The 21,130-nt window shown below is 58.7% G+C and overlaps 1 protein-coding gene across 1 annotated transcript in view; it reads right to left on the bottom strand.

Annotated features, from left to right (window-relative positions):
- Nucleotides 1-337: 337 nt before the first annotated feature.
- The window catches only part of CCN4 (cellular communication network factor 4), a 58,418-nt gene continuing 37,625 nt past the window's right edge, over nucleotides 338-21,130 (bottom strand). The window contains exons 3-7 of the mRNA XM_058276073.2: nucleotides 13,240-13,519; nucleotides 6,751-6,996; nucleotides 3,311-3,325; nucleotides 2,475-2,668; nucleotides 338-733 (exon numbers count right to left, since the gene is read on the bottom strand). Coding sequence (XP_058132056.2) covers nucleotides 434-733; nucleotides 2,475-2,668; nucleotides 3,311-3,325; nucleotides 6,751-6,996; nucleotides 13,240-13,519 — 1,035 coding nt within the window. The 3' untranslated portion in view covers nucleotides 338-433. The remainder of the gene's footprint in view (nucleotides 734-2,474; nucleotides 2,669-3,310; nucleotides 3,326-6,750; nucleotides 6,997-13,239; nucleotides 13,520-21,130) is intronic.

The raw sequence follows: 21,130 nt of genomic DNA, 5'->3' as shown, positions 1-21,130 counted from the left end.
GCGCAAATAACAGACTGTTCCATTGTCCCAAATCTCATCCGTTCTTCTGAATGGGGTTTTGCGGTTTGGCATCTAAAGAAGGAATTATTGAACATCTAGCTGATTCTGTTTCCTGGGACTCGGGCAAGATCCAGCAGGACTTCCCGGAGCTTGGACAGACTGGACTGGGCTTGAGTATTGTTCAGAATGGCTAGAGACGGGGATTTTCTTTGGAGCACTTGCAGGGCACTGCCAAGCAGGAGGCCCACAGCCCGGGCCTGTGGAGCTCCCCATGGGCCATTTGGGTGGTCGAAATGGGAAAGGAGGCCCAGGGTCAGGGCAGGAGACTCAGAAGAGAATGGGAAGTAGACAAGTGGGAGAAGTTTTTGGCCACAGAGGGTTGGCAGCCCTGCCAGCTCTGGGCCAGGCCCCAAGCCCCGGGACACGTACCCGCCTAATTGGCAATTTCAGAGAAGTCAGGGTAAGGGTCCAAGTCAGCAAAGATGTCATCAGGGTTCCTGCAGCTCAGGTTGCAGAAGCAAGCACTGATCCACTGGACAGGGCGGGAGAAGCCAGGCCCGTCTGGACACTGGAAGGAGACGGTAATGGTCTTGGACTTGTAGGGTTTGCAGCACCTGTTGTCCATGCAGACCCCACAGTACTTGGGCCGGTAGGAGCGTGTGCTGGTGCAGCCTGCGAGGGTGAAGTTCACGGGCACCTCTGGCTGGTACACAGCCAGGCACCTCTTCCCTGCCTGCAGGAAAGGAAAGGAGCTTTCAGGGAATCTCACAGTGAATGAACTTTTCCCTTCAGGCCCTCAATGCTTACCTTCTCATGGGGGAGCACTCCAACTTTCAGATTCTCAGCATCTTCAAGCAAGGTAGGGTCTTAGCATATGCCGCAAGACCCAACCATATTACACAGGAGTAAACTGAGGGCCAGAGAAGGCATCTGCCATTGCTTGGGTTGTATCTCGTAGCCCAGAATTTCCCTTCTCTCCTGCATTTCTGCCTTACAAATGCCCAGCCATGTGTCACAGTTTCACCTCCATGGGAAACCTCTGTGGCACCTTTGGCCAGCCAAGCTCCCCAGCTAGTAGGTGGCAGAGCAGGCAAGGGGACATGACCGGGGGACACGCTTTCCCCCACCGCTCCCTCCTCTGCCTCCCACAGCCTCTCACACACACCCTTGTCATGGAACATAGTCAACTGGATTAGCATTATTTAAAAAACAACACTCTCCCTCCACTGGGCTCTGGGCCACTTGTGCGCTGGACTCTTTCCTCGTCTCTATGGTCTAAGTCCACGGTGGCACAAGGAGGCACTTACTAAGCTCACTGGGCTCATGGCCACTGGGTCTACTCTGCACCGGCCCCTGGCCAGAGCTGGTGCCCAGCAGATCTGAGCTGTGCGGGGCCCGAAGCTTATAGACTTGGGCAGCCCTCTTAGGGCTCAAACTACGGAAACATAATGGGGAGGGATTGTGAGCCCACAGCCAGGGACCAGCCTCAGCTTCGGGGAAAATCTGCCTTTGCCTCCCGGGCTCCAGGCTTTCGCCCAGCTCAGGTCTCTTGCTCCCCTTTTTCATTCGTGCTTTATTGAGTGCCTGCTGTGTACCAAGCACTGAGAATACAAAGGCTTGATGACAGGAGAAAACAGAGAGAAGAGAGAAGAGGAGGACAAAGGGAAAGAGAGGAGAGGAAGAGAGGTGCAGCCGACAGCTCGCGGGCTTGGAGTGGCCCTCAGCAGCGGGGGAAGGGGGAGGGGGCCTTGTCTAACATCCGGGGAGGTCTGTAGGAGGTCTGCTGTCTTGTTGCCTGGGTAACTCTCTCCTTGGCACCCCCAAGACCATCAGTGCCCCCATCAGTGGTGGCGTTCATGTTTTCCTGGTGAGACACTGTGTCGACCGGCCCTCGGGCGTGAGCAAGGGGTCCTGTGTGATTTGAGTCAGGCAGAGGAGACTCGTTTCTAGTTCTGCGAGCGGCAGTTCTCTTGTGACCCTCTATCCTCGACTGTCAGAGCTGGAAGGAGTTGAGGGATCACCGCCCGTCTTGAGCAATGAGGGGATGAGGCGCTCAGACGGGGAGACTCGCACAGGCCCTGCACGTAGCCACAGAGCAGGTGACGACCCCAGGGCCTGACGCCCCGCTTAGCGCCCCCGTCGCCCAGCGAGACTGCGCACGCACGAGGGCGTGGGCCGGGACTGGAGATGCCAAAGGTGGGGCTCTCAGAAACATCCACAAGAGCACTTGGGAGGGGCCCTGGGGTCTCTCCAGAGTGCCCTGGATTCTAAGAGCAAGGCAACCCCGGTACCTTCCACTGAGCAAAATTCACAGTGTGCCAGTCCCGACGCCGTTCTCCCGAGCAAACAGGCCCAGCCCAGGAGGTGGGTTTACCTGACCCGGTTGCAGAAATGCCGAGCCAGGGCTCACAGCCGGGTTGGTCTGCCCGCGACGTCCCCGGCCCCACCTGCCCCACCTCGGGAGGCGCACCCACCTTGATGAAGCGCTGGATGTCCACCCCACAGGGCCGCAGGTTACAGAGGCGGCTCTCCTGCTCAGGCCAGCACCGGGCGTTGGCAGTGGAGACGCGAGAGGAGACGCCCAGGCCACAGCTGGTGGAGCAAGGGCTCCAGGGGCTGGTGGAGGCTATGCAGTTCCGGTGCCACGGCTCCACCTCGCCGGCCGTCGCTGCGGAGGGAACGGACTCCCCTGAGTCTCCAGCCTCGGTCTGCCCCATCACCCCAACCCCCGTGCCACGGTCCCTACAACTCAGGGAGACAGCAAGCTGGGGTGACGGCTGGACCAACCCACAGGAGGGCAGGTTGACGTCTAACCAGTACGGCTTCCCAGAGAGAGGAGAGTGTGAGCCGAGCTCCTAACATCTTTTCTTATCAAGAAAAGTGCATGGAAGCATGGAGGAAAGGGGACCTTTAGAGACAGGCAGAACTGGGTTCAAATCCTGCCCTACCATCTATACGCTGTGTGATCTTTGATAACTCACTCACCCTTTCTGGGCCTCAGTCTCCTCACCAGAACAATAATACCTGCCTTGTTGGGTTGGTGTGATAATTGGCAATAATGGGTACACTATTAATTATGTATCAGGTGTCCTGCCAGGTCCTGGGGAGAAGGGGTCAAGGGACGTTATACCTGCTCCCACAAAGACTGAGTTTATTTGGGAAGTTCAAAGGCAAGTGCCTACATCCCTGAACCGGTTCCTTCACCTGGGTGCTGCTAAGGGCCTCGTGGTTGAGGGGACTTACAGGTTTCAGGGTTAAACACGTGGGTTCCTATCTAGCACTGCCCCTTTGCCGCTGTGTGACTTCCCACGGTCAGCTCCAGTGTCTGTGCCTCCAGCTCTCGCCCGTAACCGACTTGACAGCAGCATCTCCCTCTGGGGCCGTGGCAAGGGAAGGAGGGGTTCTTCCCTGGGCAGTGCTGAAGCCGCGCGAGGCCCTGGGTGAACCTGGGGTGAGCGGAAGACCCCCAATCGTGGGCCCCTCGGCCAGCTGACCTGCCACCTCCTGGATGGCTGCACTAGTACCTCTCTCCCCAGCTTCTAGAACACGCTGGCGCGCAAGAACATCTGAAACATGGAAAATGTGAGTGGGCCGGCCTTGAGGAGAGGTGCCCAAAGACGGCTGGGACAAGACCCTCGAAAGCAAGGCCCAAGACACACACGAGCAGGGGCTCCCAAAGAGAGGCGCCAGAAAACAGGTGAGGGCCAGGGAGGGACAGACGGACAGAAAGACGGAGAGATGGAGAGAGCGAGAATAGGGAGCAGGAGGCAAACAATGAAGAGAGAAAAACAGGGGAGGAGAGAAATCTAGGGAGGGTCAGAAGGAGAAGCAGAAGGGGAGGGGGCTGCTCTCCCTGCCCCCCACCCCAGCCAGGTGTGCTGGGGGGCGCGGCTGAACGGGTGCTGGAATGAAGGAGGTGAGCAGCGGAGGTTGGCGAGAGCGAAGAAAGAGGAGCGGGGTACGTGAGGGCAGAGCAGGGGCCGGGCTGGGGGCGCGCTGGGGCCGAGTCTGCTAAGCAGGCCGAGGGGGGATCTGCAAGGAGGATTAAAAGGCTTTGGCCTCTGGGCTTGGCAGGGGCTCCGTGTGTGTCGGTCAGAGCGGGGTGACTGGGCCACACAGCGGGCAGACGGCCGCCACCCTTGGTGGCCCCAGCGAGAGGGGGTGCATGGTGGGTGGGCTTCTCCCACCACCCCAGGCCCCGCTGACACGGCCGTCCCCCCAGGGCCAGCCAGCACCCCTCCCTCAGCCCCGGGGCGCCCAGCACGGCCTGCATCCCAGAGCTCGGGGGCAGCGGGTGGAGAGAAGGCTCTACGCTGCTGCGGCTGAGCACCTCCCCGGTCCTCCCTTCCGGTTCGCTCTTTTCTGAAACTCTTCCTCCCCTCGCTTCCACAGAAGCTCGCTCTTCTCTTTCTGCCCCACCTCTGCAACGGGTCTGTCTTCCTCAGCTTCTCTCTCGCTGCCTTAAACGGTTCTCTCAGGGCAGTTTTGCCCGCACCCCCCCCCCCCCCCCAGGCACACTGGACTCTGCCTGGAGACAGGGTCCTCCACTGCAGCTTGCACGGCATCTCGGGGGTAGGGGCCAGGGATGCTGCTAAACACCCTACTATGTGCCGGACGGCCCCCACCATGAAGAGCGACCTGGCCCCAAAGGGAGCAGCGCTGAGTCTGAGAGACTACCCTGTCTACATAGTCTTCCCGAGCAATCTTCTACCATAAAAATAAAAATTACCAGTGAGGCAGGCTAGATAGGGAATCGATAGATGGATCTGGAGCCTGGCAGAAAAACCAGCGCCATTAAACCCGGGTCCTTCAGTGCCCCCAAGACAGCTGCTGGAAGAAACTGCCAGGTTCTCCCATTCGGAAGGAGATTTCCTCTGGAAGCCAGAAGCAGCTCGGATACTCCCCAGGGGCCTTAGCATTGGGCCCTCCCGGGACGGATGGGTGGGGAATCAACCAAAGCAGCAAGCAGCCGGGACTCCCCCGCTGTCATTAGCAAAGGGGCAGACTAATGAAGGGTTTAGAAAGCAGGCGCAAAAGCAAGAACTCCTTATCCTGGCCTTCTTTGCCCCCGCCTGGATCGACACACAAGCAAACCTGGGCATTTGTAATCTATACTGGGTAACTGTAGCCGGTAAACCAGCCCTCTTTATCACCCTTCTGCCCCTTTCTCTCTACCTGGGACCCATGACCTGTTATTTTCTCCCATTTCTCTTCCCTCCCTCACTTAATAAATTATTGTCCTAACTAAGTGGCTTGCTCTTGAAATTCATTTCTCGTAGCTTAGCCAAGAACCTAGGAAAAAATCCTGCAACACCGGTGCCCGTAGAACTCCCAGGCTCGGCTGCTGTCTCTTCACAGCTTCACGTCCACTTGCCTGGCAAACACCTACGCACTGGAAGTGTCCTCGTCCCCTGTCTTCTCGGCGCTGGGTGCTCTTGGCTTTTCTCTCACAGCCCTGGTCCCACCTTTCTCTCTCCCCCTCAGCCTCCTCTTCTCTGCCCACCCCTCAGACGTCAGCCTCCCCAGACCCCCTGGTCTTCTTTCACACATCACCCCTAGACTGTCGCACACATCACTACCACCAGCAGCTGCAGGCCAACGCCTTCCAGCGCTCTCTCTGCCCCCCGCCTCCTCCCACGTGGAGAGAGGGCTCCACTGGGCCATCGCCCAGGCAGCCGGGGCCCTGCCTCCACTCAACCTGTCTCAAATGCAGCAAATCTCCTTGGCCCCAAACACGCCCTTCTCTCGTGTTCTACCTGCATAATGACAAATCCTGAGGGGCACCAGCCACACGTACTCCCCTTCACCCACCAGGAACTGCAGTTGTGGTTGGGAGGTGCCGCTTGCACCTGCCCCTTCCCTGACTCCTCTACTCTCAGGGCCTTAGTTCAGATCCTCACTAGCCTTTCTTCCTCCCTCCCTCCTCCCCTCCCTTCCCTCCTTCCTTCCTTCCACCCATGCATCCACCCATCCATCCATCTGTCCATCCGTCCGTCCATCCGTCTGTCCATCCATCCAACCGTCCATCCAACCTTCCATCCAACCGTCCATCCAACCGTCCATCCATCCATCCTTCCATCATCCATCCTTCCTTCCTTACATCCATGCATCCATCCATCCTTCTATCCATCCTTCCTTCTACCCATGCATCCATCCATCCTTCCATCATCCATCCATCCTTCCATCCTTCCATCATCCATCCATCCATCCTTCTATCCATCTATCCTTCCATCCATCTATCCTTCCATCCATCCATCTGACAGACATTGACTGGGTACCTACTAAGTGCCCGGCACTGGGTAGGTCCCAGAAGCAGTTGTGGAACAGGCCTGCCCCCATCCTCCCTCCCTGGGGCTTCCTCTTACCTGGCTTACCTGGCCAAAGCCTCCCCTGCCCCACCCACCCTCAAGTCAACAGGAGCCTCCACTCCAGCTGGTCCCAGCCACTCCCTCTCCTGCCCTCGCAGCTGTGGCTCGGGCCTCCCCCGGCCTTCACCCCCCATCTCTTCAAGTGGAGAGAGAATGCCGTGCCTGTCGGCCTTGCTTCCCGCAAAGCACTTCCTCAATGACGGGTTCCGTGGACCATCAGGACAGAAGGCATTGCTTCCCTCTTAGAGATGGGAAAGTGGGGTCCCAGAGGAGAATCGGCTTTCTCAAGGCCACACAGCTAGTCAGGGGCAGCGGGGAGTGGCCCCTGAGGCGCTGCGTGTCCCCACCCCACCCCCGCCCACCCACACGCGCCCACACCCACCTACGGCGTCCGTGTCACGCAGCCTCCTGGCGTCGTCCTCGCACACCCACTGCTCGCAGCAGCGGCCGGGCACGCTCACCCGCCGGGGGCGGCGGCACCAGAGGCGCGGGGGGCGCGCGCGCAGGCACAGGGGCGTGCAGCCCACCGCGCCGTCGACGCAGGTGCAGTTGAACTTGCAGCTGGGCTGGAAGGCCTGGCCGTTGCTGTAGTGCACGCCGTCCAGGAGGCAGCCCACGCCGACCACCTCTGCGAACACAGCAGCGGCCGGGGTCAGGCCCGGCGGGCAGGGGGGCCCCCAGACCCCTGGCAGCCCTCCCCATGACCGGCGAGGCCACGCCCCGACCCTGGGGGGTCTCCCCAGCCCTGGGGAGGGAGAGGGCCGTGGAGCAGGGAGCAGAGGGCACTGCCAGGACAAGGCGGGGAGCGTGGTGGCAGCGAGCCAGAAGCGTGGCATGCACGGTGGCTCCAGCTGCCGCCCAGAAGCCGGTGGCCGGGCTGTGTCCCGGGGTGAAAGGGCGTGAGTGCGGCGGGGGCAGGGACCTGGCGCTGCCTCGGAGGACCCCCGCACCTCCACAGATGCTGCTGGTCGCGGTCCTTCCCTTGGGGCTCCGAGCTGTGTGGGAGGCAGGCATGGCAGATGGCAGCACCCCCTGCAAGGGCATTCCATCGTGCAGGTCCTATTTCTGCAGCCTTCTAGGCACTGGGGAGCCTGTGTCCCTGGAGAGCTTACCTTCCAGTGGGAGTAGGAACTCATATGGATTGCTGATGGCGGCTCGAGCCAGGGAGAAAAAGGAAGCAGAGCGCAAGGGTGGGCAGGAAGGAGAGGCAGGTGCAAATTTAAATCAGGTGGGCAGGGAAGATGCTTTCACCGAGACCTGAAGGAAGTAAGAAAGTGACCTCTGGGGGACTGCAGGGAGGAACCCTCCAGGCAGAGGAGGGAGCTGACCAGGGGATCAGGAAGGACAGCTGGGAGGCTAGGCTGGGAGATGGGTGATGGGTGGTGAAGGGAGAGAGGAGGGGAGGGCAGAGATGACTTCAGAGGGGGCTTCCTTGAAAACTCAGAGGAAGATGCAAAGCCGTTAGAACCCAGAACCATGCCTGGCACACAGCAGGCGCTCAATAAGTAAATGATGCCTTACAAGAACACTTGTGCTGCCGACTGAGACAGACGGAAGAGGGCAAGGGCAGAGTTGGAGGTCACCCCCGTAGCCCACGAGAGAGACGGGCATGGCTTGGAACAGGGAGGGGCTGTTAGCCCTGCAGAGAAGGGCTCAGCTTCCAGAAGAGGCTGCGGGGCTTGCTGCTGGATGGAGGTGAGGGAAGAGAAGGAGAGCAGTCAAGGATGGATGACTCCTCCTCCTTTGACTCGAGCGCTGGAAGGGAGGAGATGCTCTGTCCCCGCCAGGAGAAGCAGGTGTGGGGGAAGGTGCTCGTCTGAGACGCCTTTGGACATGAAGCGCCAGCAACGCGAAGTGGGTTCTGCAAAGCCCGGAGTGCCAGGAAGAGATCTGGGGCCTGCTGGGCCTTGGTGTCACGTCCTGCCATGGGGACAGCATCTGGACATGCAGGCAGAGAGTCCCCAGAGGAGGGCAAGTGTAGCTTCGGGGTGTGCCAAGAGTCCTGTCTCCTGGATTTGCCAGGACGTGGGGACTATTGCACAATCCCAACTTCCAGCAGGAGGGAGGGTTTGGGAGTGCCCGCCATGTCTCTGGCACGGGACCCGCTCTGTGTCATGCCACATTTGCTCTATTTATTTCCACTCTGTAAGGACCCTAGAAGGGCCCACTACCACACTATCACCATCATTTCACATCTAGCAAAGCGCTCTCTCTGCAAGGCTAAGTCACATGCCCAAGGGCCACACCCAGAAGAGCGGAGCAGCTGGCACCAGAATCTCAGTCTGCCTGAGTCCTGGGGCAATACCGGGCTTTGCTGGCCTGCTAATTCACGTGGACAGAGCGCAGAGAGGAAAGGAGCGACATTTACTGACCACCTGGCCTGCCGGCGCCACCTGACATGTTATCTCGTCCAGTCACTCAGGGACTTCAGGAGGAGAGTTTGATTTTCTCTGTTTGGGAGATTTGCTCAAGGTCATGCAGCTGGCGAATGATCGAGCTGGGACTCGAACTCAGGAGCTCTGACTCCACAGACTGTTTCCTTTCCACTAGACACCAGGAGAGGAGGTGGGGGAGAGGCTGGGGGAGGGAAGCAGAGGGAGCGTTCTGCGTTCTGACTCCTGCCGGCCCGTGCCTCCAGGAAGGGCTGTGCATGTGTGGGTGTGCCGGTGGGTGTGTCTTGGTGGGGGGAGACTGGGCGGGAGCCCAGGTTCCTTCCCTGGCTGTGGGAACGCGGGGTGGAGCGGTGGGGGCTGGAAGACTGGGAGTCCCTGTGGCCCAGGGGTTCTCAACCCCAGCCACACGGGGACCTACCTGGGTAGCTGTTACAACCGTGGTCACGCCATGCCCTCATGTGCCCCAGAACACGGGGGCGGGACCAGGCCTCGGTAGTTTTCATTTCGAGGCTCAGCGCTTTTGAAAGCTCCCCAGGTGAATCCAGTGTGCAGCCAAGGTTGAGAACCGCTGCGTCTAGAAGCTTCTCACAGTCTCCTTGGAGCTTTGGTGGGGAAATGGGATGACGGTGCTGGCCTTGGCCAGCCTGCTTGCCAGAAGCTCGAGGAAGAGCAGGGGGTTCATGGTGGCTGAGGAATGGACCCATCAGAAGGCTCTGAGGTCCCCCCGCATCTACCTTCTTTCCTTCTAATTGACCAAAGGACCAGCTCCTGGCAAAATGGCAAGGCTGGCTGAGTTTACCTTCATCCAATCTCAGATGCAAATTGAGGCAGGGACTGGTTTGCTTTCCTCCTGTTGAATGACTTCTAGGAACTGAAATCACCTTGTTCGGCCACCTGAGCCTTTACTCTCTCTACCGTCACCCCCAGTGGACTGTCAGTTCTATAGGAGCAAGGACAGTGGGCCATGCCTTGTTGGAACCCCATTGTATTATCACCCGTTAATGTTCGTTGTGTGAATGGATGAATAGATGTTGGGATGGATGAAAGGAAGGCTGGATGGGTGATGGACTGAGGGAAGGATGTGTGGTGGATAGGTACGGGTGGGGCGAGCACTAAACTTCATTGGCTACTACCGTGTATCAGGCCCTTGAAATCCCAGGCCACCCAGAGAGGAAGGCATTATTTGCCACAACGGACTTGATGAGGAAACAGACTTCAAAAGTGTAGTGGCTTTCCTAAAGTCATACTACTATACTAGTCAGTGGTGGTCCTAGGGTTTGAACTCAGGCTGTCTAGCTCCAAAGACCATGGATGAGTTTGCTTCCCCCCACTCTTCAGACTGGGCGCCTGGGGCCAGGACTCTGCCTCCTCTGGAAGGAACTGGAACAAGACCCTCCTCTGAGGTTGGCTGTGGAATGGGGCTGAGACGACTCCTTCACGGAAAAGCTAAAACAAAGCAAACGAACCCGAACCAAAAGAGGCAGGTCACATTTTAGTCCTGAAAAACCGCACGAGGTCGGTTTCATCACGCACCTTAAGCGACATGCCCGAAGTCACGTAGCTCGCAAGAGTCCGAGCCAGGACTGAAAACCCAAGTCTGTCTGCCTGTAAATGTCCCCATCCTGCCACCCAAACACACTGCCCTCAGGCCTGACCTGCGGTCAGCACAGGGTGGTGTTTATGCAACAGAAATAGCCAGTCAACTTCGGAGGTCAGACTCTGCCCACACATGTATTTGGTTAGGCCCACAGAGTGTTTTTAAAAAGATTTTTGCATTTATTGCCAACATTGGCAAATCGTATGCAAATCTGCACTTCCGGATTCTCTTGAAAAGTGAGCAGACTGGCCAAGACCAAGCTCACTGGTCTGTCTGCAACAGCAGGCTGGGGCCCAGGAGGGGGGACCCCTGGCAAGCAAAGCTTACAGTGACCAGTTGGTCATGGTCCCCACCATCTTCTCTATGTGTCATTTGTACCAATGTGGCTCGTTCTTCCCTGCCTCATCCTGCCCTAATTCATTCAACTCACCAAGGATAGATTCAGCCCGTCCCAGGAACTGTCCGTCGGAGGAGCCGACCGCTGGCTGAGAGAATGGCCACGGGAGGGACATCTCTTTCATGCCTTCCCCGGCCTCTCGCTAGTCTTCTAGACCTGTTATTTCTTACAGTAAGGTCTCATGAACTCAGACACGATGGCAGAACTGCTGGAAAAAGGTTCAGTAGAACGCTAGACTCATGTGTTAGGCATGTATGTCTATGAATACATGTATGGATGTAGGTGATGTATGTGTTGCCTGGGCGGGGGGTAGGTAGGTTAAAAAAATCCACCTGAACAGAAGAGTTCAGTGTTCAAACAAGTTTGAAAAGAAAGGGCCGCTTATGGCAGCTCCCTCTGGGACTCTCCCGAGGCAGGTGGGCACGTGAAGGCTCCAAGGAGCCCTGCAGCACCTGCTTAGCTCTTGCTTCCAACGCCTGCCAACCTTTATGAGCAGGGAGCCTTTGGTAAACGCACAGCCTATTAAAAGCTTCCTCAGACCATGGTTTTGTTTGGCTCTCCCCAAAAAGTAAAGGAAAGGAAATACCCAGGGGCTCATTGGTGGGGAGAGAATTTGGACTGAGGCTGTACTGAGTGCAGGCAGGACCTGAGCTACAAAGAAATGGAGGGTGATGGGGGCTAGAAGAGGGGGTGTCCCAGGCCTCTCCCGAGGAAGGAGGCAAAGTTTCTGGGATCCAGGAGGGAACGTCTACAGAGGAGTGGGCTGGCCCGTGTTAAGTCCTCAACAAAGCTTCAGCAAATAGTGTTACTGGGGGGAAGTGGATAAAGGTCTTACTGGCTTTGAAGAGCAGCTGTATAGGGGGAACAAAACTTCAAGAAAGTCTCACGTAACCGGGGGTGTTTCTAGTGCGGGAAGGCCAGGCTAGTTTTCCCTACCTGGGCCACGAGGACAGGGTGCGTGGTTGGCTGTGTATGTCTACAGCACACATGAGAATCACCTGAAAGTCTTGTTAAAAGTGTAGATTCCAGAAAGCCTGAGGTGGGGCTCAGGAGTAGCATCTTAAATCAACATGACACAGGTACCTGAGCAGGTGGGGCTGCATGCTTTCTTTGAACACTCCGTTTTACAGCTAATAATGGGTCTCAGTAAAAGGAACTAAAATAGTAGAAGAGTTGGGGAAGCAGGAGTGACAACTTTCAAAGCCAAAGACAGGTGACTTGATATGAAAGTTGAAGCTTGAACCAGTGATAAAAGAACAGAAAATGCCCATAAATTAACCACAAGGCTCTGGAAGGACTGTCTGACTTGGAATTGCACCATCAACAATCCACCTCAGGAAACACATGGGTTAGTAGAGAAGGGGAGACTATGTAATGGGGTGCTGATGGGGTCACAGTTGGAGGGAAGGCTTGCTTCAGTGCTAAGGAAGAAGGGGGAGACTGGGTTTATGAGGCTTTTAGCAGCGTTTCAGAAGCGAGGTAGCTGTGTCATGATACTTCATTACCTCTCTTCATCATGCTGGGTCATGTCTTTTAAAAGGAGAAATGCTTAGATGACTCGAGCTAAGGGAATACCAGTCAAGAGAGAGCCAAGTAGTCAGAAAGTTCTATAAAAGGAAGTTTCTGGGAAGAAAAAAGGACAGAATATCCATGACGGAGCACTTGGAAAAGCAAACAACAAAAAAAATCCCTCCCAAATATGAGAGAGACCACGACTACAGAGAAAGCAAAGGCAATTAGAGACTCCAGGAAAAACAAAAGGCTTTATAAGAAAGGAAATCAAACAAGTACAGTATTTCATGCTGCAGTGAACAATGTTCATGTAGTCATAACACTGCCAACACTTATTACCATGTAACAAAAATTATGAAAATGACATTTGGACAGTAGGGGAGGAGTGTGGATAGTACTGAGTAGCTGAGTCATCAGCTATCCTATAAGACCATTAATAAAATATCCAAAATCGAAATGTCACACATAAGACACATATTACATATACCGGAAGAAAGAGCTCAACGATTTAGTTCAGAGTGACTATAAGAACGGGAGCAACGTGGATGGCTGGGAAGAAGGGATGGTGGCAGGTGACTTGGTTTCATTTCTTCATAGCTACTAGATTTAATATATATATATATGGTTTTAATTCACAGTATTGCTAAAATAATCTGGGGCTCTGCGGTGTCCTGGCTGTCCCCTGGGAGGCCAGGGGCACCTGGCAAAGGACCCCATCCCTGAGAACAAAACCAGGCTGAGGTCGTGGTCGGGGCCACCCTTGTCCCCGGGTACAGGGGTGTCTCCAGGGCGGAGGTGAGGCTCTGTCGGCAGGAGGAACGCAGGCCCCTTTTCTCCCCAGGCTGGGGCTGGGGCACCTCCTGCCCGACAGGAGCTTGTCCCGGAAGGGGGCTGTGGCTCTGCCGAGGGAGCGGGGTTGGGCCGGAGCTGGGGCACGGGGGCTGGCGGGAAGGCGCAGAGGGTCTCACTTACGTGCACACACTCCTATTGCGTACCTCGGGTGGTCCCCGCTGTAGTCGCAGTAGAGGCCCCGATGGGGGTCACAGACGGCGGCCTCCGTGCAGTTGTCGCCGAGCTGCTGGGCACACACCTTGCAGCACTCGCAGCCGTCGGTGACGAGGCTGACCCCCGGCGGGCAGCGGGGCGGGGACGGCGGGCACTCGCACGGCCACTTGCAGAACTGGGGGCGGGAGGCCGTGTCCTCCGGCGGCGCTGGGGTGGCGGCCACGGCCGTGGGGGCCGGAGGGGAGGCCTGCGGAGGGAACGGGGGCGGTGAAGGAGGGCCCGGGGCAGACTGCAGGGCCCGAGGTCCCGGGTCGCCACCGTCGCCACGCCCGCCCTGCTCCTTGCTTCCCGGCGTTTCCGTGGGCGCCCGGGCCGGAGGCGCTGGCTGTGCAGAGGCCGGGCTCAGCGCCCCAGGGCGGGGTGAGCCCGGGCCCGGGTGCCCGCCCCGCGCCGCTCTGGCCATCCTGAGCTCCTGCGCGGTTCCCTCCTAATTTGATCTTCCCCAGCCCAGAGCAGGGAGCTGCCGGCCTCAGGCTCCGGAGGAGGAAGCTGAAGGTGCTGAGGCCCCAGGGGGCAAAACGCCTTTGGCCAAAGCGCACAGCCTCTGGTCTACCCCAGCCGACCACCTCCCTTCCGCTCACTCCACTGGGGGCACCTTAGGACCTCGCTGGGTCCGATGACTCATGGTTGACAGGGTCCCCTTGGGGCTCCGGGCAGGGCCTCCCGATGCCCTGGGGGGAGATCAGTTAGGGTCCCTTTGTAAACCGGTGGAAGGGTCTTTCCAGGGAGTGCTAAGGTGACGGTACCCCCCACTCAGCAGCCAGCAGGCACATCCTCCTTCGGGCAAACGGGATAACCACGGGCCAGCTGGGGAGGGAAGTAGGACCCAAGGGTCCACACCCAGCCTGGAGAACGGGCAAGCACAGCAGGTGCCCGGGGCCCCGGGGTGCCGTCACCTCCCTGCCCACCCTGCTGCCTCTCGAATCGCCATGGTCCCCTCAGTCTCCACTTTGAGGCGCTCAGCGACAGCGGAAGGGAGGGGCTCGCCCAGGGATGCAGAACGGAGGACTGAGCCAGAGGCTTCCAGCCACCTCCCCTGCTCCCGGGCGCCCCACCCCAGCGGGGCATTCCACCCAGTGTTCCTAGCCAGGACGCCTAAATTCTGAGGTCAGCAGAGGTGGGGCGAGGGCTTTGGGGGAGGCGTTGGGGCCGCAGGCCCTCAGCTCCCTCCCCTGCCAGTGGAGCCCCCTCTATGGATTCGCATAGAAAGGGTCTGCAGGCCTTTAAGGACTCCAGGAGTGGAGATATTCAGACAGGTTCACCCTTCAACAGAGCAGAAAACGGGGACCCCAGGAGGCATAGGGACCCATCGGGGTCACACCATTGTCGGCTGGACACAAAAAACGCAGCGCTCCTTTCTCTACTCTTCTCGTTGGCCTTCTCCGGTCTCTTTCATTCACTCAACAAACATTTGCCGAGCTCTCAGGCTCTCCTAAGTTTAAAGATTAATAAAAAACGCGTCCCTGGGCTCGAAGGGCCTCAGCTTAGGGGAGAGAGATTCTGGAGGTAAAATGCTACAGGGCAAGGCGCTGAGTCCTGGGCAGTGGGGCAGCCCGGGGGCGGGCGCGGCAGCTCTCAGCACCAGGGAACCCGGCGCCCCGGCCAGGCAGTGCGGTCCACTTGCACACGCTTGCTCGGTGGGCCAGAGGCGGGGTCAGCGATGAAGCTGAGGGGTTGCATTAGTCAGACCCGTGGCTCTGGGCAGGCCCACGAAGTGTAGGAGATATTGATTGGAGGAGCCTTGAAAGTCAAAAAGGCAAATGCTGATTTGATGCTTTCATCACCTCCAGGCTTTATGTCAGGGCCTCAGGTTGGACCCACCCCTTTCCTACCGCAAAGCCTTTGCCGTGCAATTCCCTGCCACCAAAATGCTGTTCCCACCTCTCTTCACCTGGAGATCTGCTGTGCATCCTTCAGTCCCCACTTAAAAACCCCTTCTTCTGAGAGGAACCCCTTGATCCATGGATCAAAGTTATGTCCCCTTCTGGGAGCGCCTGGCTTTTCCTTCTCTCTGCACAGCTCGGTAAGTACACATTAGCACCTGTACTGATTGAGGTGAACTCTGCAAGGACAAGGGCAGGGCGGGGGCCATCCGCTCCTGTGACCTCAGTGCCCGGCACACAGTGACACCAAGGAAGACGCGTGGGGCTGCCTGGCTCCTCCCTGCCCTGTCCTCTCCTCAGCGAGGACAGATGGACAGCTTCTGTCCTGGGGTAGGGACAGAGTCCCAGGACAGCCACGAGCCTCAGGCCCGCAGCCCCGCCGGGGTGGGAGGTCCCCAGGGTGACGGGCACTGGCAGGCCTTGCTGGCAGGGGCCCAGAGCTCTCTGGGGTTTGGCCATGGTGTCCTCCTGGGAGGTATTTGTTTTCCCGCCCTTGTTTGCTTTTCCTCAAAAAAACACAACAAAAGACCAAAACCTTCAGATCAATAAATAAAACCAAACACACCACCTCTTTCTCGCTCCTTGGAGAGCCATTTTTCTTTGACCACCTTGTCAGGCAGTGACTGCAGGAACCTTTGACCTGACCCTAGGTTCTCAAAATGTATTCTTGGCAGAAGAAGAAAAAGCCTTCTCTTCCAGGAAGCCTTCCCTGCCCTTCCCAGGCCGACAAGCCATGCTGCCTCCTCGGTGCTCCAGCGAGAGTCTCGTGCATCCCTCTCGTAATTGCCAGTCTCCCCCATGAGAATATGTACCCCTAAAGGGCAGGCCTCTGCCTTCCTCTCTACATGCCTGAAACATGGCGCAGCACACACTAGGGCTTTGCAAATGGTTATTGGGTGAATGGGTGCCTAAAAGGGCTTTGGAGACACTTTGATAATCAGGGCTATCCAGCTGGGCATGTCCTAGGACCCCCTCCTCCAGCACGGGTTCAGTTTGGGTGTCAAGGAAAGAACACGGGACCTTGAGAGAGAAGGCGGTGTCCATCCAGCTCTGGCTCGTTCGCCCTGCGTTGCCTTGGACACGCTCTTTAGTCTTGCTGGGCCTTGACATCCCCCTCTGTGTTATGGGTGCGACGACCCGGGTGAAAGGGCGTGATGGCTGCAGAGGCCCAAGTCAGGGCGTGGCACCCAGCAAGCGCCCAGAGCACGCCTTCCTGCGCTGCTTCGGGTGTGCGTGCTGCCCCATGCCCCGGAGCCAGCACAGGCTGGGGGTCTGGACACTGAGCGGAGCTGGGGGGGGGGCTGTGACCCGGTGAAGGCCCCTCACCGCCGTCCCCATGGTCACCTGATCCAGCCTCCTGTCCCCGGAAGGACCCTCCTTTCCAAGCACCTGCCTGGGGGCTCCACACCTGGAGCCCATTTAGGGACGCCCCGAGAGAGCCTCCTTTGGACAAGGGAAGCTGGGCAGGGGCCAGTGGGCGCTGTGATGCGCTGAGCCCAGTCCTTGCTCGTGGCGCCATCTAGTGGTCAGATACTCCCAGACTGCAGTCCTGCTTGGCCTGGGAAGCCTCCCAGGCTCCCACCAGGCTCCCACGACACCGGGATTCAGTGGGCCCTCTCTGAATCTCCATGCCCTTGTCCAGCACTGTCCCTGAGGTATCTGGCTGCTGGCCACCAGCGAGGCCATTCTTCTCTGATGGTCAATGAATTCACACTCTCTGGGCTTGGCTGTGCACACAGGGAGGCAGATGACACGCGCTTCCAGCTCTGGAGGGTGGGCAGTTCAGCTGGGGAAATTTTCTTTCATTCCTTCTACCAACAGACGCTTATTGAGCACCGATGTGCCAAGGCTTTGTGCTAAGCTCAAAGGGCACGAAAGTGCATGAGATACTGCCGCTGGCCTCCCTGGCTCGCCACCTGCGGAGGCCAGAGACATCTAAACTGATCACCGCAGCTCGCTGTGATAAAGGCTTTGACGAAGGAATCGCTCATTCCTTATCCCATTCATTTGTGCCCTCGACGCATCTACAGCCAGCTTTTACTTTGTGGTGGGCACCGAGCGAGGTGCTGGGGTTACCACGGAGAACCAAGCGGACCTGCTTGGGGGAGCACAGAGGGCAGGGGGGTAGCCCCGTCTGCTGGGATGGAGGGGGCTCCCCGAGGGGCAGGCGGCAGCTCATGGGGTGGGGGTGCCGATGGGGTGTCATGGGGACTCCCGGCACCCTGTGTGCACACAGCGGCAGGCTTCCTGTGCCCCTTCAGGCTGGGCAGCCCATGACAGGGGCATTTCCTGCTCGCTGCTTGGTGCTCCGATCCCCTGCCCCCTCTAAAGTAAGGCACCCCTCTCTCTCCTCTCCCTGCCTCTCCCCCTTCCTCTTTCCCTGCTCTCTCTCTCGCATAGACCATCAGCCCCCTCGAATGCCTGGGAGCCCATGGCATGTCCACCTGCCCTCTGCCTTGGTAAATGGATCATGGCCATCAAGGAAATGGCTCTTTTTCTGTCCGAAAAGGAATGGAGGACGGGGGGAGGGAGGCGTTCCCCAGAGCTTCGGCTCCTTAGGTCCTGGTGGACTCCAACTTCCCAGCCCCTGGCAAGCCCCCTCAGGAAGCCGCCCCCATGGAACCCCAGGAAGCCCTCGGCAGCCTCCCATTTTTTGGAGGGATTGGAGCCTCCCCTGCTTTCCCCAGCCACAGGCAGGAGCCTGCCCCAGCCCCTTCCCCAAGAGACCCCGACAGCTGTCCTTTCGCCCACCGCCAGCTCCCCGGGGCTGCAGATGAAGGAAAGCTTTGCCAACTCACTGCAGTACGGCTTCTACATTATTTTCCCAAGAGCAGAAGCTGCGAAGGACCAAGAGGGAGGGGGGAGTTAAGAAGCAAGGAAAATGCGGTCCAGGCAGGCCAGAGAAAGAGCAGATCAGCCGTGGACACTGCCACGTCGCCGGCGCTCCTATAGAAGCCTCTTTCACGACACGTTTCTGGAATTAGACTCTTGCAAATAGCGCAGTGTTTATGGGGAAGACAAGAAGGGGGCGAGGAGCCCCGAGATGCTTCTCTGGCGGGATGCCCGAGGCAGGGTTATAGCCCGGCCCTGCCCGCAGCAGCCTCTGAGCTCAGCCCTTCAGGCTGCTCGCCAGCCCTCCCCTCCCTCCTCAGCGGCACCCAGGGAATCCCAAGCACGTTAGAGCCGCCTGGGGAGCTTGAACTCGCTGGAGCCTGGGCACTGACCCCGCGGGTTCCCATTTCACTGGTCTGGGAGGAGCCTGGGCCCTGGGATTTCTCAAAGCTTCCCAGGCGAGTCTAAAGGCAGCAAAGCCGGAGAACCACTGGCCTGCGGGACTTGTGACCATACCGGGTCCTGGGCCCTGCCTGGAACATTCAGCGTCACTTGTTCCAGGTTGGGGCCCAGAGCCAGCAGTCTGACCTGCAGCCCTGGTGGTTTTTATGGGAGGGGGACCCACGGCCTTAGCATACTGGGGAGAGAATCCTGTCCCCCACGAAAGGCATGTCCGGGTCCCCACCCCAGGTCGGGTGGATGTGAGCCCATCGTGAACAGGAGCTCTTGAGGATGTCACTTCAGTTAAGGTGGGGCCCCGCTGAACTGGATTTGGCCTTAATTCTGATTATTGGAGTCCTTTATAAGCAATTGAAATCTAGGTAGAGAGAGAAACAAGCCACCGGCAGTAGCCAGAGGCTGGAAATCACCAAGACCCGGGAGGGAGAGGAAAAGAGGCTGCCGTGTGCATTGCCACACGACAGAAAAGCCGCATCCAGGCCCCACCAGCACCAGCCCCCACCACAGTCAGCGGGAAGAGAGCGCCGCCGGGCCGATGCCCCTGGCTGGACTTCTAGCCCTAAGACCGTGGGCCAGTAAGTTCCCTAGTTCAAGCCAACCCATGGCAGGGTGGTAGTTTTACAGCCTGGAAGTGGAGACCGGGTCTAAGCCGACTCCCTTTTGGGAACACATGCCTTCTGGGCACCCACACCTGCAGGCCCTGCCTCCCGACACCCTAAGCTGCCTTCCACAACACATCCCAGGGAGACCTGGAGAAGGCACGCTTGGTGATTTCCCAAGGGACAAACTACTCAGTGAGCAGGGCCTGTGCAGGTACGGGAAAATAATACTGTACTCTGTCCTTGATGCTTTGCTAAAATGACTGAAAATGGAATAAAAATGGGGGGGGGGGGCATTTCCCAACGTTAAGACCCCGAAGCAGCCGATCCTTAACCCATCTAGACAAAGCAGGCAATCGGAAGGCAAGGTCAAGACAACCAATTGAGCCCTTCAGTCACGCACTTAATGGACACACTCAAGCTGATTAAAATTCAGAAGGGAAAAATTGAAATTAAACAAGATGTAGCGAATGCTGCATATCTAACTTTGAAGTGATGCTTAAAAGTGAGAAGTAACTACAGATGACAATGTGGCCTAGCTTTCTGGAAACGGACCCCTCTTCCTTTGGGAACATGTAAGTCTGTAATTGGAACTTTGAGTAGCAGTTTTAATTCATTTTTACAAACACACATGGTGGTAGGCATGGAAGCAGAGAGAGGCTGGCCTTGGGGTGTGGCACCAAGGGCACCTGAGCCGTCCCCTCTGATGAGGGAGCTGCGCTCTTCTGAGCAGCGGGCTCCTGGCTGAGCAGGGCACCGGGGTGAGAAGGAAGCAGAGCCCGCCTGCAGTGGGGGGACCGAGTTCCCACCCCCCTCGGAGCTCGGTGACCTGGGGCCGTGCTCCCCTCCCTGAGCATCTATTTTTTCATTTGGAAAAAGGCGCCGATGAGGGGCTCCTCCGGCAGTCCCACGACCCTCACTTACTGTCATTCTTCCCATTTCACAGATGTCTGGGTGACTCGCTCTGGGTCTCACAGCAGGGAAGTGGATTTGGCTCCCGAGGGTCCCTCCGGAGCCCTTTCTCTTAATACCGGGCTGCCCTGCTCTCTCAGTCGTTCACATTCATTTCTTCCTTCCTTGCCCCACCCATCAAGCAGGCTCCAGGCGCGGTCCTCGCGGGCGGGGAGCGCCCCTAGACGCGCAGGTGGCCCCGCGGGGTGGGGGGGGGCCGTCAGGCCGCCGCGCCCGGGCAGCCCCAGAAGCGGGGCGCTGAGCCCTCGTGGGCCTCTCCGCGACCGCGCGCCCTTTCGGGCCCCCCGGGTGCCGAGCACCACGCGGGCGTCGGGGCAGGAGACCGGGGCGCGTGCGGGGCTCCGGCCTGGGCCGGGAGGCCGCGCCCCGGCGGGCCACCAGGGGGCAGGGTCGAGGCAGGAACGGCCGGCGCCGCCCCGCGGGGCGCCGGGATTAGGAGCGGGAGCCCCGCCGGGGGGTTCTGGCCTCTCCGTCGCCGAAAGGAAGGGCCCCGGGGGGAGTGGGAGCCGGCGACCCCGGGCTGCGCGCGGCCGCGGGGACTGGGCTCGGCCGCACCCCGCCCCCGCCACCGCCCTGCGCCGGGGCGCCCCGGAGCGGCCGGCCCCCGCACCCCCCCGCACCCCTGCGCGCCCGGGCGCTGCCCTGCGGGGGGCCATGCCCTGCAGAGCCCCCACCCGGGAGCACGCGCCCGCTCAGCGCCTGGACGGCGGGTCCCATGCGCGCCTTCTGCGCCACCGCTCCGGTGCCGGGGACTGAGGCACTGAAGGCCCCGGGGCTGCCTTGGCGTCGTCCTGCCGGCGCGTCGGGGGCGGGGGTGGGTGGGAGGTTTTTTTGGTGAGCTCGTCTAATCATTGGTTTATTTACTTTGTTTTTAATAAACAAATAGGCTCTGAGCTGATAGGTAGGGGAAGCTGGGTTTCTTTATACGGAGTGGCTGGAAGAGGCAAAAAGCCAGTATTCCAAGTCATGAGCCCTCTGAGAGCAGAGCCTTCCACACCCACGCACTCATTCATTCCTCCACTCACTCACTCACTCGCTCACCCCGCACGAGGA

This window comes from Dasypus novemcinctus, chromosome 14, assembly GCF_030445035.2.
Source record: "Dasypus novemcinctus isolate mDasNov1 chromosome 14, mDasNov1.1.hap2, whole genome shotgun sequence".
NCBI lineage: Eukaryota > Metazoa > Chordata > Mammalia > Cingulata > Dasypodidae > Dasypus > Dasypus novemcinctus.
Note: the sequence above shows the minus strand (reverse complement) of the source record. Positions and strands in the feature narration are given on the sequence as shown.